Here is a 21,847-nt window from a genome sequence, read left to right on the forward strand (position 1 = left end):
TTTTTTTTCTGAAGGCTAATGAGGGAAAAAAATGCTAGACAAAACCCATAAATATGATCACATTGAAAGCTCATTTCCTATTATTTGCTAGAGCTGTTCCCATTTCCCAAGCTGATCAGCAGCAGTGTCTGACCTCTGGTGTCTAAAATCAGTATCAAACATTACATGAAATCAAAGCATCAACTAATTTTATCCAGGCTGACTGCTTCACTCCCTGGGTCACTTTTATTTTGCCACATTGGAGATTTCAAGCCTGCTAAAGGCATTTCGGCTGGATGTTTCTAGCTGAACACCAACAGAGAAGTCACAGGAAGTCACAATCTGCCTTTCCACAGCAGCAGTGGAACATGCTGCACCATTGATTTTACAAAGAAAAGTTTCCCCTAATGCAAAAGAAATGAAAGAAGAAAAAAGAATTAATGGTGTGCTATGGCCTCTTGGTAATAACAGTGTAGAGGGCCTGGCACCAGTTAAAAATATCTCAGATTTACTGATTTTATTGAGAAGGGTGGAATGCCTCGTGTCATAATTTTAGCCAGAGAAGGTCTGGGACCAGATAAAAGGTTTCCAGATCTAAGCCCTGGTAAGATTGCAATTACTTTTATTTCACATGCTGAGAGAGAGTTCAAACTAAATTTAGGGCAGGATCTTTTAGGTGTGTTGAAAATAGTCCTACTAAATAATTCTCTGCATGAGACTTTCCCGTATAAAATTACAGATTAAATGTCCATTCCAAGAATAAGGCACATGTTCGATGCCATATACCTTCCTCAGCCTTAAGGATGTTTAGGCCCAGGTTGTTTTTATTTTTATTATCTGGCAGAATGCTCCTTATTGTCCACTGACATTGGACTGACTGGCTGATCTGACACATAGGGCAGCAGGCTCCAATATTTCTCAAAGGCATAGACCATCAAGCACATACTTGTTGTCCTCAGGAGTCTTCTGACACAAACTGTATCTCCCCAAGACCAGCATGTCCCTGAGTTCCTGGGACAGTGTAGGACGATCCCCCCTGGCTGCTGGCAGCTTAAGTCTTAGTCCCAAGGCCCCAGGGTGAGAACCTTTGTGTTCAGAGAGCATTCAGGGAAAAGTTGCCATACTGGAATCTATTTGGCAAAAAGTAACTTAAAAATGCAAAAGGTGATCTCACAGTTCTCTTATTTCTTAGTTTATTCTTCGAAATAAAACCACCTACATCCAAGCAACGGAAGTCTCAAGAGCATTTGTGTCAGGTGCTCCAAAGAAGATTTTAAAGGACTTCAGGGTGGGAGCAGAATGAAATAGCATTCAGCATATAAGACACGCAAGTCTATAGCTGAGCAAATTGTCCTTGACAGTTTCAGATGAAGTGCAGTACCTTGAGACAGCTTTAAACAGAGCCACTATTGCAATTTGATGCAGGATCTCAGCAAGACCAGGAAGACGACCTACTATAGCATTGCTATATGCCCAGATTTCCTCATATTTCTCAGCTACATGACATCCTCTTGCTTTTTTTGCCATTAATTCAACTTTAACCAAAGTAATAGAAAGTATTATGCACATGAAAATAGAACAAGGAAAAATAACTCATTTTGATAATGTAAGGGAAAATTTTAGAAAAAAGAGTAATCCAATTTTCATTTATACTGCATCACCTAGACACAGCTACAGTTGGGTCCATGTGACCTTACAATGTATGTAAATTTTAGAAAGAACCCCTTAATATTTTATTGGAAAAAATAAATAAAATTTATAAAGGATTTTTATATTTTATTAGAAAAGAACCACCAAACATTCCTCAAGTCAGTTAATTTACTCAACCTATTCAGTTGGCACTTTTGTAAATCTCATTACAGATAAAAAATTTGACAAATATATTTACACATTCATGAATGACCTGTAAACTGGATCATAAAAATCCATTGACTAATTTTCTTAAAAAAAACATTACATAACTCACAGGAGAATATACCAATCTAATATTATTCAGGTAAATTTGCTAGGACTGCTTTTTTTTTTCTGCCAAATAATTCTTGATCCAGATATTCAAAACTGTTTAGGGATCTAAGGATATATTTATACAACTCATGGAGTTTTCAAGGCACTAAACAGATTAGGGACAAAATTCCCCCTGAATTTGAAATTCTAGTCCTTGAGAAATAGATCAGTATGTGGCATCCTACTGAGGCAACCTGAAGTGACTTTCAGAGTTAAAGTTACAAGAACGTGATTATGAAAACTTGTGTGTGTGTGTGATTAAAACTTTCTTAAACTTTCAGCATTAGGACTCAAATTCTCCATGCTCTGGTCTATGAACAGAGACAAGAAATTTTTGTTCTACAATTTGCTTTTAAGGGAACAGCTGTTTGGATGGGTTTTTTCTATATATCTATTCTGAAAAAAATCTTAGAAGCATATAAGTTATATAAGATCATCCCAGAATAGTCTCTTCTCCTTTCTCCATTTTCAGTCATTTTGAAAGAATTAACTCAAACCCCCTCAAAATTCTCAAATAAGATCCTAAAGTATTTGGAAAAAAACCCAACAAAACAAACCCAACAAAACGACAAAACTGCTCAAACTTGCTCAGATCATTAGTGCATCAGTGTTGCCTACAAACTTCAGGCTCACCTGAACTGGAGTCTTGGAAACAGTCAGATTGTTTTCAAAGCTGTGAACCCATACTCCTTCCGCATCATATGCTCCTAACTCAGGACCTCCAGACAGAAATCTCACTCTGCATGTTTGTACAATATTTACACTATTTTGAGAGCCTGAGACATACGAACATTTTATGGAAGTGGGAATAGAAAATGTTTTATTCCTTACCATCCTCTTTAGTGCGGGTGAAAATTTGTTCACTTCTCACTCCATCTCCAGCTCGTGTAAAAGCCAACACTTGAATGCTGTAGTTGGTGTATTTTTCAAGGCCATCAAGCTCTAGGGATGGCTGTGTAGTGGTGACATTCTTTATCTCTCCTAGCTCTATAGAATGAAAAGGCAATCGAGTTATCGTCAAGTTGTCTTCTCCCAGTTATTGATACCTACTGTGGAAATCTTGGGGATTAACAAGTGTACCAGAGAAGTAATGTTCCATTATTATAAACCAGCAATGAATTATAATAAATTAAAATAAATCCCTCTGCATCCTGACTTCTTACCGTTCAAAGCAGACTCAGTTTTCCTTTTCAACCTTTTTTCTTTTTTTGCAAATTTTTTTTTAATACAGGGAAGAGAATTGAAAATTTCTTCAAGTAATAAGATTTTCATAAAGAATAGATAACAGGAGGAGATTATTGCAAAACATTCCCTAAAGCAAAAATGGGAAAGTCAGTTATCTTCATAAAGATTTTCTGGGTTTGAGAGAGACCATTTCTCATAAGGAAAACCAAGAAAAATTCCCCCCCTATTTTAAAATATGTAATAAGTGCTGCTTTAAAGCACTTGATAGCAGTAATACCAGCTAAGAATAGATTTAAACACAGTAAAATCAGATTTATTTGCAGAAAGATGATGCACTTCATATGAACCTTTTTTTTTTTTTTTTCAGCAAGCTAAGAAGTAAAACCCATATGGCAAAAAAGCTTTAAACATATTTGGGGCAGAAAGTAAAGATAAAAAGATGAAGAAAATCCAGTTTTAAGCACTGCATGAACATCATTTTTTGTCACATTGTAGGACATCACATAAGAGCTTGGACATACACAGATTATATTCACATAGGATCTGACCCAAAGACTACAGGTAGCACTGAAAAAAATAATTTTATGTCTGTCACGTGTACATTTCTATGTATGCTCCTCATACAATTTTTGTCTTTATTTTTAAATGTACAAATGAATTGGTGGCTTATTTCCAAATATTTTCGACCCTAACAGTACCACTGCTAACAGTGGGCCTCTGGGTTACATTTCCATTCTGAGTTCTCCTTGCCACACTAACAGAGGCCAGGATTTGCAAGACAGTGGCATATTAGTGTGAGCTATGATCTTGATGGATGAAAGGAAAAAAAGTGGGCCAGCTGGTTGTCCTAAGGCTGTGAAAATTCAGCAAGGCAAATGGGAATAAAGGCATGTGCATCTCAAATCTACAAATATTTAATTTACCAGGAAGTACCATATGTATAATTATCATCATGTGATAAATTGCAGGTTAGTAAGGTATTTCACTCCTCCTTTGATCATTTCAGTCATTCTCTGCTTAGGAGTCCCTAGGAATTGTGCTCAGAGTACAAAAACCTAAGCATAACAGAGGAGGCTGCCATGAAAATACGAAGCCTTTTCCAAAAATGTTTCCTTCTTTTACCCTCAGTTATGGAGACGAAACGCATCCTGTCAAAAAAAAAACCAATAACCTATGAAGTAGGAAACTAGCTAAGGAAACAGATAACCAGCCAAATTAAAACAAAATACAGGTTTGGGCAGGTGTCTTCTAGGTTCATATCATCACTCTTTATAAAAAGATACCTGCTGGAATTTGTAACTGAAATGAAATTTGTTCAGGTCATTTGGGGTATTATGGTAGGTCTATGAAGTGTTGCAGACCCACAGTGGAAGCCTTCTCCAGGGGAGCCTCCAGGCAGCAGCAGCCTGCTGCTCTGTTAAAGCTCTAGGGAAAATGCTTTCCTTCACAAATGGATGAAGCTTTCTCTAAACCAAAGAGAAAAGGAAGTACAGTGCCTTCGCAAAAGAGAATAAGTGATATAAAGGCCTCATACGGCTTTTTACTTGGTAACAGCTGGATTTCTCTCACCTCCATCCAAGAGATTAGCCCAGTAAATAACCCTGAATCCTTGCAGAATCCCGTTCAGAGTTTCTTTTGCCAACGTTGACCAAGAAATAGAGATAGTTTCTGGTGATGTGGCAGTGGCTTGGACGTTCCCTGGAGGGCAACTGGGCACTGGAATAAGATATTCACCATTTTTAATTCCATTAACAACCCAATGCTTGCCCTTTCAGCTCCCCTTTCAATTTTCATTGCTATCCCACCACCCATTACTTAATTAGCAGTTATACCCTGTTACCAATGCAAACCTTTATTCTTGCTACAATCTACAAATAGCAGCCCATTTTCCTGGAATGACTTTTGATGCACAGTTTTCCCACTTGCTGACTATTATTTTAATAGGCTTTTTGTCGCTTCTTTTGAAAAAGAAATATGTCCTAGTGCTGACATAAACATAATATTCTGGATGCAATTTAAGTATGGGGTTCTTTTTAAAGTTTGCAGCCAGACTGACATTTTTCTGGACAATTCTAATATCCCTTTAAAACTGGTGGGAGGGGAAAGCAGGCAGTTCTTTAAATATACTGCAAAAAATGTTAATGAATGGCCCAAATTTGAGTAATGACCAAAAAACCCCTGTTACCAGGAAAAGTAAACATGTAGGATTCTGAAAAGAAAAAATACTATTTATTATAATAAAAATATATGCATGTATGAGTGTACTGCCTTCTGAGGCCTTGCAGTGATCTGTTCAGGCCTAGAAATATTTAGAGTAAATGAAAAACACTAGTCTTTCATGAAGCATATGCTTCAAAATCTGTAGCTCTTGAGAATGTTAGATGTGTCCTACTCCATTCCTCCTGTGTAAAAAGTCAGATTCCTAGCTGTCACTGACTTCAGTATGCTGATGCTAATTTACAGCAGCTGAAAATCTGACCTACACTATCCTTTACGACTTTTTTTTCTTTTAAATGCCTGTGCGATACTAGGTCTCTTTTAGGATATGGAATAATTTTCTTTTTCCACTAGAGGACACCCTCTCATTGTTTAAGAAGTGCTTTTTATGCAGTTTGGAAAAAAAAAAATAAATTCAAACCCTATATCGTTCCTTGGATTAGACAGGTTGAATTTGGTCTGAAATCAAAATCATACTTCTCTCATTAGTTTGAATATCCTTGAAAAAAGACCCCACATCTCTCTTTAGGCTGACAAAACAAGGGATTGTGCAGTAGAAGAGCTCTAGGTTTCACAGTGGATTCATTTGAAAACAAAAGAAAGCCAACAACATTAACAATATCACTTCACCCTTCGGAGTTTTACTTCTAAGCATCTCAAAACTACATTGAGATCACAAAATTTACAAATATGTAAACACCAATGCAAAGGGCTACTTAATGAAAGCTGCAGTCTTAGTCAATATCATTCACAGCAGGATATATTATGTTAGTAGAGTTATATTTATATACCTGTATGACCTTGCATCTCTTGCAGTGAAAATTGTACATGCTCATTGGCCAGTTTCTTCCCACCCAGCTGTCTACTGCATCTAATGCCTGTAAAGTCTGGTTTTCTATTATCCCCACTATAATAATCACTCCTCAAGCAATGAATGTAAGAAGATAAAACGAAATTAAGAAATAATAGTATGTCCCATGATAGCTGTTCGCCAAGGGCCTACCATCCTCAAGAGTAGTGGTGATGATTTCCTGAGAAGAAGGTCCTATTCCAGCCCGATTACAAGCCTGGACTACCATGCCATACTGGGTGAATTTCTTCAGGTTGTTCAATGTATAGACTTCACTGTCTCCAGTGGTATCAATACTGATGATATTGAACTGGAAATTTCCACCTGCACTGTACTCCCGATAACCTATCTGGTATCCACGAATAATTCCATTTTGCAAGTGCTTCTTTGGAGCCTAAATTGAAAATGAAAGATTACACATTAAGGGTCTCCAAAGTAAAGTTGCTCCTCTTAAAATTTTTTAAATACATACAAAGTCAACATTTTTTTCCTACTGAAAACAAGTCTATTCCTGGGTAATGATTCAAAAATTTTCCCTGCACATAAAGTAATGAACATAAAGTAATAAATTTTGACCTTGATACATAAATTTCAGGCGCAGTTTGTTCTAATTTGTGCATTCCGGTGCTAAAAGAAAGACCTTTAAATGGTTCATACACAGTAGAAATAGATATGGGGATATTCTTGAGTTATAATTTGAATTCATAATGTTTTGTTCTCTTATCAGGTGAATCAAACAAGGTTGAGTTGATAAGGCTGTATTTGCATTACAGGCTTACCATTCACTATGAATTGTGGTTTTGCTACAAACCCCTACCATTTGCTCATTAAATTTTTAGTAAGGCATTTATTGATCTGTTCAAGGCAGTCACATAAGTTTATTCAGCTAGATGCATTAGGAAAATTTTACACTGTGCTTTGAAATATGCTTCTGTAGTGTGGAAAGATGATTAGATAATGAGTGCTGAAGGCAATAATGAATTGAAAAGCAGGGATTTGCATACTGAATAGCTACTAAACCAAGGTGTACAATATCTGGCATTCAAGAACATGGAGAGTACAGAATGCTTGGCCATAATTATGCACTGTATTTCTCAGTCACAGTGCAAGATTCCTGTATCTGACTAGTGGAAATAATTTCTATGCTCTGCAATATAGAATATAGTCTAGAGTAAAGGATTGACAACTCAGGTAAAAGCCTGTTATTGACAGAAATACCCATTAAAATTCCATTTAAATACTATTGGACTATTTCCAACATGTGATAATGTTCCTGTCTGATTTGCTATGTATATGAAGTATGATTAGTATAAACATTTTAAGACAGTTTGTAATCCATAGAGAAAAAGCTCTTTCAAATCCTCCAAACTTCTTTCAAATTCCCACCAGATGCTCACAAGCTCATCTGTTCCACTGACCCATGAAAAAGGTCTTTGTGACGTAGTTTATTGGCAATGAGTTAAACAAGCACAGGCAGCAATTTCTGTTGTTACTATATCCCATTAAATCTACTGAGGAATACATTCTTAAGAAGAATACTATTTTCTGTCACAGGACCTGTCTGTTTGAGTTTATAGTCCACTCTGCTGAAGTCTCACTGAAGCCAATAAAACCAGTGTGGGATTTACCTTTCATCCACTATCAACAAAACATTGCTCTGCAAAATACAGCACCCTCTCTGTATTTGAAATGTATCACTGGATGGATCTGACTGATTGAATTTTATACCTTCAAGTGCTTTCTTTGAATTTTATTTTCATATGCTCCTGCCTTCAGAAACAGAAACAAAACTTGAAACAAGGATATAATTTCCGCTGTACTACTTCAGTTCCTCTGGTGCTAACAAGCTCTCTGCAAGCATGGGGCTGTCCTTTCAGTGGTAGATGAGCAAATCAGGAGATTCACGTCTTGAGCACCTTGTAAGGCATACTGAAGGGATTAGAACTTTGTTTTTGGAATCTAGAAGTATAATTGTTTCTTGCTCTGATATTTCTGTTTTTTCTTGTAAAAAAATACAAAACAAACCAACCAAACCTCAAACAAAGAACCACTCAACTTCTTTACAAACATATAGGTCTTTTATTATCAAAACACTTTGTTTGCAAGAGCAAGTACTATTCTGGATGGCTTTATGATCAAGCAATGATTACAAAAGCTTTTTTTTTAAGATGGACTGTGGGGTGGAAACTAAGGCCAGATTATTTTTTTGTTTGCGATTCAGATATCATCATAAGGTGAAGCTGTTTTATTCCATTTTAGAAGAAAATAACTTTAGCATAGTTCTGGTGTCCTCAACATAAAAAGGACATGGAACTGTTGGAAAAAGTCCAGAGGAGGGCCACGAGGATGATCAGGGGACTGGAGCACCTCCCGTATGAAGACAGGCTGAGAAAGTTGGGGCTGTTCAGCATGGAGAAGAGAAGGCTACGTGGAGACCTCATAGCAGCCTTCCAGCATCTGAAGCGGGGCTACAGGGATGCTGGGGAGGGACTCTTCGTCAGGGACTGTAGTGACAGGACAAGGGGTAACGGGTTAAAACTTAAACAGGGGAAGTTTAGATTGGATGTAAGGAGGAAATTCTTTCCTGTTAGGGTGGTGAGGCACTGGAATGGGTTGCCCAGCGAGGTTGTGAGTGCTCCATCCCTGGCAGTGTTCAAGGCCAGGATGGATGAAGTCTTGGGTGGGATGGCTTAGTGTGAGGTGTCCCTGTCCATGGCAGGGGGGTTGGAACTGGATGATCTTGAGGTCCTTTCCAACCCTAACTATTCTATGATTCTATGATTCTATATTTAAATAATTTAAATATTTCAGGGTGAATTGTTTCATTAGTTGAAGGATTTCAAATTCTGTTATAAGCCATGATATTGTGAACAGCTCATGTATTTTTATAGGCAGTGTTGATGGGAAGGGGCAAAAAAATAAGCCAATATAATCTAAATATTTCAAATTGATTAAAGGACAAACAGTTTGGACAAAGCAGCAGACAACTCAGATGGTGTTACAAGGAGGACTGCTTTCAAACAATGTGGCAGGTCACTGTCTCTTTTCTAAATATGTATCAGAGTAGAGGCACCAGTTTAATTATACCAGGACACCAGATCTTTCCATCAGTGTTGGATGCTATCATAGCTTGTCAAATCCTCAACAGTCTACATGGAGATTTCTTGTCTCAAACATTAACATGCTCATGGTTGCACATCTCAAGATCTAAAGCCTCTCTTAGTTAAAGGCTGCAACTGGAACATTCCCATGAGTTACCACAGGTGGTTTTTGAGCAAAAGTTGTTGCCACAACACACACTGTACACTGAAATCACAAGCAACATGCTTAGAACACATACACCACATAATGCAGTGCATTTATTGTTTTCATAGAATCATAGAATGGTTAGGGTTGGAAAGGACCTCAAGATCATTCAGTTCCAACCCCCCTGCCATGGGCAGGGACACCTCACACTAAACCATCCCACCCAAGACTTCATCCAACCTGGCCTTGAACACTGCCAGGGATGGAGCACTCACAACCTCCCTGGGCAACCCATTCCAGTGCCTCACCACCCTAACAGGAAAGAATTTCCTCCTTATATCCAACCTAAACTTCCCCTGTTTAAGTTTTAACCCATTACCCCTTGTCCTGTCACTACAGTCCCTGACAAAGAGTCCCTCCCCAGCATCCCTATAGGCCCCCTTCAGGTACTGGAAGGCTGCTATGAGGTCTCCACGCAGCCTTCTCTTCTCCATGCTGAACAGCCCCAACTTTCTCAGCCTGTCTTCATACGGGAGGTGCTCCAGTCCCCTGATCATCCTCGTGGCCCTCCTCTGGACTTGTTCCAGCAGTTCCATGTCCTTTTTATGTTGAGGACACCAGAACTGCACACAATACTCCAGGTGAGGTCTCACAAGAGCAGAGTAGAGGGGCAGGATCACCCCCTTCGACCTGCTGGTCACGCTCCTTTTGATGCAACCCAGGATACGTTTGGCTTTCTGGGCTGTGAGTGCACACTGCAGCCGGCTCATGTTCATTTTCTCATCGACCAGCACCCCCAAGTCCTTCTTGTGAATGGCATACACTGCCTATTGCCAAATACAGCACACCTAAAGATCCTGTATACACTATACAAATATATTTAAATATATTTAAATCCTGTACTCTATATACCAACAGGCATGCACTGTATACCAAGAAAAAGTGAGCACAAACCTGATGGATAATAGATTACAGAAACATACAGAACATATAGTGGAACACATACATCATGCTGTAAAACATATGGAACAGAATGCTAAAACTAAACCAAACATTTACCACGCACTGTAATGTTTTCAGAGCAGGACTATAGCCAGCATAGCCTCTTCACTGGGAATTATGCAATTATACATTTTCTCATTTTGAACTGGAATAAAATGGCAAATTTTGCATTCTTCATGGAACCTCTTTATAATTGTTTTAGTTCAAGTTGGGGTTTTTTTGTTTGGTTCCCCTTCCCCCCCCCCCCCCCACTTTACAACATTCTACAATATAAAACAAGCTTAAAGTCACTTCAGAACAGTAAGTTGAAATGTTCTGCTCCACAAAGGTTCAAATATTCCTTGTTAGTACTATCTAAATGTTTCATTTTCAGATAGACTTTTTTCACAAATAAACCATATTTTCTATATACACCTTCTGGTATATATACTCATTCTTGGTAGAAAAGTCAGTAAAGCAACATCTGCCCGGGACTAAGTGTTTATGGGAAAAAATTGTTAACCTTGTCTGTAGTCATAGAACACCAGTGAAAAGTAAGTTTCAGTCCCTGATCTTACTGCTTGTGTCACAAAATCTAAGAGTTGTAAAATAGGGTATCAATGACTTTTGTAAAGTGTGACCTTTTATAGTTCTGTGCAAGCGTGTATGCATGAAGAGGGGAAGGAATATTTCCCATGCGTAAATTTAATGGGTTCATTTACCTTGTAAAGTACTAAAAAAAATAAATAAAAAAAATTAATATCTTTATGCTCTTTACTAAATGAAAATTCCTGTTCAATTCATATTCTCTCTGCACAATTTTAAACTGCTAAACAGTGCTGAGTGTTACTTAAAAATCCAGTCTAAACTCCAATGTTCTATGTGGACACATAGAAATCAGATTAAATAGATCACAGACCTATAAAACTTTGCTTAATTAGGATTTTCTGAAAGTGGGCTAAGAGAAAATTTAAAGGGCAGAGTAATGACTGTAGCAAGCTGCAGAAATAAAACTTAATACAAGATGAAAGATATTTGATGTGCTATTCTCTTCTCCTTTTGCTGTTATTGACAGTGTATTTAAACGAGGTTTGTCAACTTTATAACTATGGTTCTTAACACAATCCCTTTTGTATAATGGCCAACACTCCATATGCCTCCAAAATAAAAATGACCATATTATTACTAAGTTAAATTTCTTCCCTTTTTTTTGCCTCTATGATTGATCTCATGGCTATTTCTCTATTCTTAAATACTTTGTATTGCACTATGCAGTGAGTGACTTCTACACAGCAGTGCATCGTAGGGACCTACCCAGAAGCCAGGATTCAGAATGGGACTGAACTATATTATGTCTTTGGGACCATCCTAAAGTACTTTTTTTTTTTTTTTAATAATGAACTAAAACTGCTCTGGCTGGGAAAAAAAATGTAATAATTCAAGGGAAGCAAAAGGCTCACTCCTGGTTTGTGACTTCTTAATTAGCAGACTTCTTGATTAAGAAGCTGATTAGCTGTTGCAAATTGTCATTCAGGAAATAATTCTTCTAGTAAAGGTAGGGCTATGCAAGTAGTAACCTTTCAGGAAGGTTTTGTTTCACTTCAGGCAGCAGGTAAGCCTGTGGCTAGTGACTACATGCCTTTTGGTTTTGGAAACCATTTGATGAAAACCAACACTGATATAAATTCAAGAATCATAAAATGGTTAGAGTTGGAAGGGACCTGAAAGATCATATAGTTCCAACTACTCTGCCACAGACAGGGACACCTTCCACTAGACCAGGTTACTCAAAGCCCCATCCAGCTTGACCTTGAACACCACCAGGGATGGGGAATCCACAGCTTCTCTGGGCAACCTGTGCCAGTGTGAGACACCCACATAGTGAATTTTTTTTCCTATTGTCTAATTTAAAGCAATCCTTCTTCAGTTTGAAACCGTTCCCCCTTGTCCTGTCACTACATGCCCTTGTAAAAAGTGCCTCTCCAGACTTCTTTCAAGCCCCCTTTAGGCACTGGAAGGCTGCTATAAGAGAAGAGCCTTCTCTTCTCCAGACTGAACAAACTCAGCTCTCTCAGCATGTCTTAGTAGGAGAGGTGCTCCAGCTCTCTTTGTGGCCCTCTGGACTTTCTCAAGCAGGTCCACGTTCCTCTTATGTTAGGGGCTGCAGTGTTGAATGCACTACTCCAGGTAGGGTCTCACAAGAGCAGAGTAGAGGGGGAGAATCACCTCCTATGACCTGCTGGTCATGGTCTTTTTCATGCAACCCATTGTTATAGGTTTGCTTTCTGGGCTGCAGACACACACTGCTGGCTCATGCTGAACTTCTCATCAACCAACACCCCAACTCCTCCTCCTCAGGACTGCTTTCAATCCAGTCTTTGCCAAGCCGGTAGATGTGCTTGGGATTGCCCTGGCCCGAGTGCAGGACCTTGCACTTGGCCTTACTGAACTTCATGAGGTCTGTGCTGTCCCACCTCTCAAGCCTGTCAAGGTCTGTCTGGATGGTATCCCTTTCCTTCAGCATGTCAACTGCATCACACAGCTTGGTGTTGTCAGCAAACTTGCTGAGGGTGCACTCAATCGATCAATAAGATGTGGACAAGATCCAAAATCAGCACTGTATCTGTGACCTGCATGTAACAGGTCTGATAAAGACTACTGCTTTTGAAGTTTAATGTTGAAATTTCCCATCAAAACAGATATTTTAATGTACCATTTATAAAGCACCAATGAACTACTTAAAATGCTTGACAGCTGAGATCCCTCTGTACTAGTTAGAATATCTGTAGTTATACGTCCACCTATGCTCTACAGAGATCATGCACAGTAGAAACCTGTCTTTCCAGGAACCAGCTCAAACCTAAAACAAGATCATGCTGGTTATTTATTGTATATATAGCCTACAGTTATTTATATGGTTAATAAGTAGCAACTCATTGCTACTATTCTGACTCTCTGGATGGTCCACATAATGGGGTGAAAGACACATCATCCACATTTGCAGGAGTAATTGACATCACTATTATGCCACATCCCACTCCAGCACTTAATACTACATATTTCAGAGTTTTAAATATATGGAATTATAAATACAATTTGGAAACTGCCATTCATATTGAGATTATGTTACTGTAATTAGATAGCTTTATTCTGTCTGCTAAAAAGTACAAGGAGTATATATTACAAAACCATTTAAAGCTTGGTTTAAGTACCTCTGATATCACATCAAAAGCATTTAAAACATTCTGGCGTTGTCAAAACACTGGGTAAAATCTAGAAAAAATTAATCGAGTCATAAGACATGCCAGATTTTTAAATATCTGTTGCTGATATTTTTAAATTGGTTGCTCTGATTTATCAATTCTCATTTGGCTTCAATGGTTTGGGGAAATTTTGCCCCAGATCAAAGTGAAATTCTTTGATGCTTATTTCCAAGCATGTAGCCTTTGAAATCAGAAAGAAGCAGGAAATGTTCTAGTCATCAGTACAGGCAAGCAGCTGCTGCTACTATTAACCAATAGAAGGTTCATGCTTTTCATAATGCACCACTCTTAATGGCAAATACTTTAAGATTTGGTGGCAAAGGATCAGCAAGAACTCTCCCAAATAAAATAACTAATCCCCAGTTGTTATAATACTCCCCTCAATAAAACCTCCTTGAGTGCACCAGAATACTGTCAATATGGGTGTCAGAATACTGTCAGTATGGATGTGTGCATATTTACCTTCCAGGTGACCCTAATGCTTTGTGAAGATATAGGTTCAAGTTGAACATCCTGAGGTGGACCATCAGGAGCTGGAAAGAGAGAAGAGAGGTGCATCAAAACTGTCCCTCACAGCCACAGAATTCAGCACTTCACATAGCACGTCACCATCTTAACACACCAGCATCACAGAGATCTGGACTGAGTCAATGTCATATGGAAAACTGCAGCCACAATTTCATTGCACAAAACCAGAGCATAGCATCTTCCTATTCAGGGGTCATGTCTGACCAACAGTGAAATACAACACATGCCAAAATATAGCATGGTAAATAAAATTAGAATGAATAATAGTGACTTTTCATGTTCAGTGATACTCTCACAATGCTGGTTCTGTTTCGTAAGCAGGCAAGACGTTTTCAAGAATCAGAACCCTGGGGGTGATAGAAAGACAGCAGAACCTATTTGAAAGCAAGGCAGGAGCTCCTTGTCCAGCCTTCATGTTGCACACTTTCCAGTGGGATCTGCTTTTTTCACTAGCGACTGAGCACATTCATCCAAATATCAAATATTTTATACACAAAAAGCGGCACACTTTACCCTCTCTCTCTCTCTCCCCATTGTAAGTATTTCAGCCTGGAAATCAGACAAAAAATAACTGCCAGATACAAAAAGCGTGCCTGAGTTAGGAAGAGTTTCATTTAGTATCAATATGCTGCCAAGGGTGTGCATGATGCTTTAAAGGCAAATGAAAAAAAGAATACCCTGAGTCTAGGGAAACCTACTTGTCAGCTGGGCCGCTACAAAGCAGATCAAGAATTGGCTGGGACTGAACAGAAAGATCTGAAGTAAACTGCTTGCTCAGTGATGTAAATCATTGTAAAAGAAAGATCTGAAGAAAGGAATGGAGTCATCTTGAGCTGCTGTAGAGGGTTCCCTTGATGCAGAATATGGCCTCAGTAAAAGGTATTAAATTAAGTTTAATCGCATGACAAAGGAAGTAAAGCAATAAAAAGGGTGAGATGGGGCTGTTAGAGGTGGAGCAGCAGCAAATGACAGCTGTGGTGAAAGGAACCAGAACGTATTGCTTTAACTGGTGAAAGCACAGAGACCCAGAATACAGCCTATAATATGTTTAAGTTATTAAATATGCCCTATTCTGTGCCATACTTGACACTTCAGATGGGAAATTTCCAGAGCTTGAAAACACTTTATTTCCATTCTTCCTGCATTACTGTACAGGAAGAAGAAGAGGAAAAATTCTACTGGCAAAAATGAGATCACTCTGAATTTTTTTAACCCTGTCCCTGACCACTAGATGCCACTGATTCTGGCCCCCTGTTGACAAACACGAATGGCATTTCTCCAGGTACATTATAATGTAGTGGAATTTGAGAAAAGCATTTGAGCTCAAAAATGGGGTTTAAAATGTGCTTCTTAAAATATTGATTTTTTTCTTGAAAGACCCCAAAAGTTTTCCAGACTGGAGCAGGTAGCTGTTCCCAGCATACCATAGTGAAATGTTAAATAAGAAGTAATTTAAAAATATATATTTAATGTCATACAGATTTTGTATCAAAGACATAAAGAAAGCCAAGATATTCCAGCTTCCTATATTGATTTCAGTATTAAACGGCAGCCATGATGCTTTTTTATTCCTGATAAACATTAGTGCACGTGGGTACTTACAGTCTATTTTGCAACACAGGAGCTAACCATGGTTGCATAGAGTGAAAGAGGTGGTCTGTAAGCTTTGAAATCATGCCATTCTTGACTACCCTTTTGCCACAGAGACCCCTTACAGTTTTCTAATGGCTAATGCTGGCTGACTCAGGTCACTGTAATATGTCATATACAACCTGCACCCCCTTACTAATAGCATGGTTTGAGTTGTCCAGTTTTTATACTTTCTTGGACCTTTATTTTGCTCCCTTCTCATTACCTTCTCTCTCATTCCCTGCACCATGCTGCTCTCCATTTCCTATTGTAAAAGCTGAGAACAGAAGTAAACAGTGATCAAAGAAATGGTGCTCCTGTACATCACATACCATCTGAAATAAAAAATCCAGGAGACAAACATCATATGCTCTGCCTAAGCCTGACCTCCTCTCTTCCAATTGTTCCCTAGGTAGATCAGTGACTTTTGATCACACAGTTAGTCTCTTTCTCCAAATAGACGTCTCCTTTAAAGACAGTAACAAAAAGGACCAATTATTCTGAATCTTGGTTACAAAGAACTGAATAAAATGTGGTGTTAAGGTTCCACCCTGTTCACAGGGAAGCTGTTTTTTCATTTCAATGCCAGCTGCTGATCCTGACAACTTAATTAACAGACAGGAAAAACTCAGCAAGTAAGAAATATCCCAAGCATAGGTAAACAAGATCTACCCCTCTATTTTGATGTATATGCACAAGAAAGAATGTGCATTTTGGGGATAACAGGTGATGTGGACCAGAAAAAAGGATAGTCTGTTTTCTGTAGTGATTTCACATTTTCATTGAACAAAGGACAAGAAAAATCCTCACCAAATGATAAATATTTTGCAAACTATTCACCATTAATAAAGCTGTTCACTGAAGGATTTCCTTTCCCTGGGATGAAAAAACACCCAGTGAAAAAAACAAATGCAGCTGATGTTTGTCTCCTACTTATTTTGCTTTTCACTGTGAGCCCTTGGATCTTCTTATTCAACAAGTCCCTTGGAGACAAAAACATGTTCTCCCAACAAGGGGTATATTTTCACTGTAGTAAATTCACCCACAGAGAAAATGTGTGGGAATTACACAGCTGTATTCATAAGAGCTGAACTAAAAACTGGTCACTGAGTGTTCAAAGCTTAGACCAACAAGAATCTTGAAAAAAAAGGTAGGAATTTTCACTGCTAGAAGACTGCTACCCAGATACTTGCATTGCAGTTTTCCTCTCGAAATTCCTAAAGAAGGAAGCACTGCTGACTCAGCATAAAGTAACAGGAAAAATAAAATTAGCAAGATAAAAATGTGTTTTCAAAAACAAGTGAGCAAGCTCCTTTCTGGTCAAGATTTCAGAGTAATTCCATCTAGTTTTAGTGGGCTAAGGATGTTGGAGCTGCTTAGGTTACTCTCAACACCTTTCTACATTGTATGCAATTGGAATATGTACCTGGCAGAAGTATTCATGGCCATTCAGCGTTTTCATTCCTAATTTCTGAAATAGAGAGCTGTAGCTCTCTGGTTTTCACCCACAGGTAACAAGCCGGACCTGGGACATGGTAGCATGCACAAGGCTGTGCTGGCCTTATCCATCTGCTACTTCACCTAGCTCTGAGAAACAAAAATAAGACAGAACTGGAAAGGCAGCAATTTGAGTACATGAAAGAGTGGCTCCAGCCTCCAAAGCAAAAATGCCCACATAGCCCTCCTGGTACCGAAACCTACAACAGTGTAGAAGAATACATGGCAACAAAGAACAGGAGGATGACATTTAACTGATGACAGCCAACTGACTTATACAGCAATCAGAAAACAAAATGGCAAGTGGGTTGGGGGATGGAATAGTCAAGAAAGATTTGATTCATATAGATCAATGTTCTCAATGGGTTAGCTTAAATTAGCTACCTATATTAATATCTGAGCCTCTAAGGAAAACCACACAACCCACAGGGGAGGAACCGCCACTAAAGCCAGGATGATGTTGATTGAGTTGCCTAACTAGATATAGGTGTGCTGTTTCTGGTATACCAGGCTGAAAATTTGAACACAATGTCTTCTTTGACCACTAGATGCCACTGAACAGCTTTAATTATGGGCCTGCATTATGAAGTTGCAAAAGTCACAGTATTTTATGGGAACAATTCAGTATTTCTTTTGAAGCAGCTGCAGCAACACAAGCATCGTTTCAGGTAAAGATTCCTTATGTCAAAGAGCAATAATTCCCAGCTTGATTTAAATGCTACAAAACCAGAGCGTACCTGCTTCATCAGTAGTGATGGTGAGCTCATTGCTGGCCTCACTCTTGCCAATGCGATTCTTGGCATACATGCGAATGTTGTAAGTTGAGGAAGGGTGGAGGTCAATGATAGTGGCCTGGTTTAGCTGAGGGGAAACATCTTTGGTTCTCTGAACAGAATCCCAAGAGTCTATTTAATAAGAGATTAAAATAAAACAGAGAAATAAAAGATGATGTTAACATCACTAACATAAGCTTGCAGTTAAACTGTCTCACAGAGCGGGATACTGCCATTGCTGAATTAATCCAGAAAACACCTGCTGCTAAAAGCAAATTGACCGATCCCCTTCCTTGACAGCACTCCCAACTGCTCCTAGTGTGGTGCTGTGAACAATGGGATCTCAGCTCTGTGGTCATCAGCATATATGAGGAAATAGCTACTCATTTGCCTTTTTTTGAGGGGGTGGTTAGAGCAGCAAAGATTCCCCAGGTCTGCGCATGTACACACTGTTTTTTCACCATTGCCACATTGGAGCAACTGTAAAAAAGATGAGAGCTGCTGCACCCAAAGAGATCCTCACTCAAAGAGGTTAGCTGTGCTAGAAAAAGGGGCGAAACGGAGTTAATCAACAGGAATGCAGGGATCAGACTAGCAGGGAGATCAGGCAGAAATTTTGATCCCAAACTCTGGGAGCTCACATTGTAGGAAAACAGTGAGGGCAAGCTTAGAGTACTTAAACACAGAGCTCAGCACCCTCCAGGACTGGTGCTATTTCCCTGACTTGTGTTAGGATGCAGCAGCAGAGGAATACTCTGCATAACACAAGGGGAATGTCAAACCCTCTTACCTGTTTGCATGTATCTGTAAAAAGAGAAGCACATTTTTATTATTCATGCTTACTATTCATCTGCCTGTTATGTTTTTAATAAATTCTCCAGACATATAATAGGAAAAAGGATAGAGATTGACTGAACACAGTAACTCCTCCTTTTTATCCAAGCATTCAATTGGTGCAAACAAAATAAGAGAATGTAGCTGTTTAAAGCATCTTGATGTCTTTTATGAGTTGCTGTCCTTAATTTCTTTCTTACAGCAGGGGATGTTCTTCCTTTAACCTCTGCAGCATCCCATGGGGGATGTCACAGAAGACTACAGGAGTGTTTTACAGTGTGGGTCACTGCAGGCGGGATCAGAGAAAGCTCAGCAGATAAGAGACTACTTTAAAAATAGAAAGCTCGCAGATACAAAATATTTGCACAGACTGTGTAAATTGTTTTATATGAGCTTGCTAAAAGATGCACAAGTTGTCATGATGACATCTGCAGCTTGGCTGGCTACAGGGCCTGTTTGCTTGTCTATGTGGCTTTGTTTACCCAGTAAACATTTAGGAAGCAGACATTAAAGTGCTAACCAGATTCACTTGAATATAATTTTTCCTTGGTAACTGAGTTTGTCACAGCTTCTTCTGTAGGATACTTCCAGAAGCTCTAAAGGAGTTACCTGCAGGAAGCCCTGCCTCAACTTGGCTTCAGTTTACTACAGCTTTGCAGAATTTCTTAACCTTTAAAGAACTTTAACCAGCAGTTGCACTCCATTGTGTTAAATCTTGTACTAGCACAGGTGGAGACTCTGTTTCAGTGTACCACAGCAAACGAAATGCATTTAACAAAAGACCTCCTTGGTATGGAGAATTGTGTTAAATGTCCCTTGAGGATGATGAGAATTTATTTAAATTTAGTCTGCATATTATCAAATTGGTTAAGCTTGCACTTGGTTGTTTGAAATACCAACCTCCGAGTGGCAGGACTCCATAGTACATATTAGTTGCTGAAATCGAATAAATGAGTTTGAAAAATTCTGGTGGTTCTTAGTAGATTAAGTAATGATGCACCATGGAGAAAGAGATTTGTGAAAATGTAGGTCTCCAGTGTTTATTTACAACTCATGCATGGACTTAAGGTGTATATTTTGATACATGTGTCCCCTTCTTGAAGGGTAAAATAAACCAACAAAAGCAATCTCTCCAAACTGAACCAGCCTAGACAGAAATTAATCAATTTCTTTCCAAAACTGTTTTCAGTTTTGAATATCATAAGTGCTTATAAGAATAAAGGGGGGAAAATAATAAAGAAGTTAATTTTGTTTTCTTCTGGCAAACCCTAAAAATATTTGGTGGTGTCCACGTGGTGAGTAATTGAGTGAGGTATTCAGATTGACTGTTGGATCTTCTGGTTTTTATTGTTGTTCCAGAGAGCTCTAAAATCCATTTACTTAGAATGAAAAAGCACAGAAGACAAGCAGCAATGGCCTTTGGAAGAAAAAAAAAACCCAAGCTAAAAGTAAGAGTGGATATTTTAACTTATTTTTTATTCTACTCATAAATGTTACACCCAGGCACTACTCTGTGCTATATAAAATGCATACTGGCACACTGATCTGCGAAAAATTTATTATTTTAGGAAAACCAGCAGCTTCATACCGGTTCCCAAAAGGAAGACCTGGAACTCTGAGGTTACTGTGCTGCGACCAGAAAAGCGGCTGCAGCTCGAGCAGTGCTGGTGCTGCCGCCTCGTGGCCACTTCCGGTACTACGCTGCTCCTCCGTGGGCAGGTGTGGTAGGAGCCCCTAGTTCTGCGAAGGCGTCTGTGTCCTCTATTCACACGCGAGAACAAGAAAGAGTAAAGCACGATCCTCCCTCTTCAGGTCAGGGCTTAAGCAGAACTGATGTTAAGTTTTCCCCAGCTTTCCCTCATAACGTGAAAAATAAAAAGGATAAAGAGAAAGGCACAAAGAAGGACACACACACCTTTTCCTAGTGTCAAACATTTTTGTACACCTCCAGTGGAAATATCTGATGGCTACACATCAGTGGTTTCAGTGAGGGGTAGTACAGGTACATTTCTGTATAGAAAAGCATTGTACCTAAGTACTGAAAGAGCCTGAAAACCTGAACTCCCACTGCTCATCTTGCTCCTTCATGGCAACTGGACCTTACAGACACCACCTACCCAAACGACAGGCAACTCCATGCTCCTTCTAGAAGGTAAGCAGAGTGTCTTTTCTCACACTAAAAAGAGAAAGTACTTTTTGAGTGTAAAAAAGAGTGTCTTTTTTTGTCTAATTGCACTGCTGGGGTAAATTGGATATCTGAGGGAAGCACCATATAGTGAAGTCCATGCATGACGTGTGGTCACCAGCACATTCCCTGAAACTGAAAAGCTCTGCAATTTTCCGTTTTAAGAAGCCTAGATGTTGCATCCTGTTGTAAACCCTCTTCTGAGTCCTCAGGGTAAGCAACCTAGGTGGAAAATTCTTACTAAACACAGCTGTGCAGTTTACAGCTTTACTTTGGCCTTGGCAGGATGTTCCCTCAGCTTACCATCTGTATTGTGAATGTTTTACCTAAGTTTTGTCCCTGTAATAATCTGGAAATTGTGAGGAGCTTTCTTAATTCTCTCTCCTTTGTTCTATCTTCCTTTAACTACCCTGTACAAGTTCTTCAGTAACCAGGTTTGATGTTTCATTTTCTTGATTATTTATTTACTGACAAGAATCACGTGCAAGAATTCAAAAACCCAATCCTAGTTTCTCCAAAGATTCAGCCTTAGATTCTAAAAGATTATGTTTTTATTATTTGCAGTGAGATGAAGGAAATCTGCTCTTTTTAGGACATGAACTCCAGTGTTTGTCTCCACATACAGACAAAGAAATACTTTCTCCAACACTAATTCTCCCACTTAGTATTTTTTCTT

At 38.9% G+C, this 21,847-nt stretch overlaps 1 protein-coding gene across 1 annotated transcript in view; it reads right to left on the minus strand.

Moving 5' to 3' along the window:
- The window catches only part of DSCAM (DS cell adhesion molecule), a 181,528-nt gene that overhangs the window by 75,928 nt on the left and 83,753 nt on the right, over nucleotides 1–21,847 (minus strand). The window contains exons 13-17 of the mRNA XM_065676987.1: nucleotides 18,117–18,284; nucleotides 14,188–14,258; nucleotides 6,389–6,629; nucleotides 4,738–4,884; nucleotides 2,815–2,970 (exon numbers count right to left, since the gene is read on the minus strand). Of these exons, the coding sequence (XP_065533059.1) occupies nucleotides 2,815–2,970; nucleotides 4,738–4,884; nucleotides 6,389–6,629; nucleotides 14,188–14,258; nucleotides 18,117–18,284 (783 nt within the window). The remainder of the gene's footprint in view (nucleotides 1–2,814; nucleotides 2,971–4,737; nucleotides 4,885–6,388; nucleotides 6,630–14,187; nucleotides 14,259–18,116; nucleotides 18,285–21,847) is intronic.

The sequence above is a fragment of the Lathamus discolor genome, chromosome 4, assembly GCF_037157495.1.
Source record: "Lathamus discolor isolate bLatDis1 chromosome 4, bLatDis1.hap1, whole genome shotgun sequence".
In the NCBI taxonomy this organism is placed as follows: Eukaryota; Metazoa; Chordata; class Aves; order Psittaciformes; family Psittacidae; genus Lathamus; species Lathamus discolor.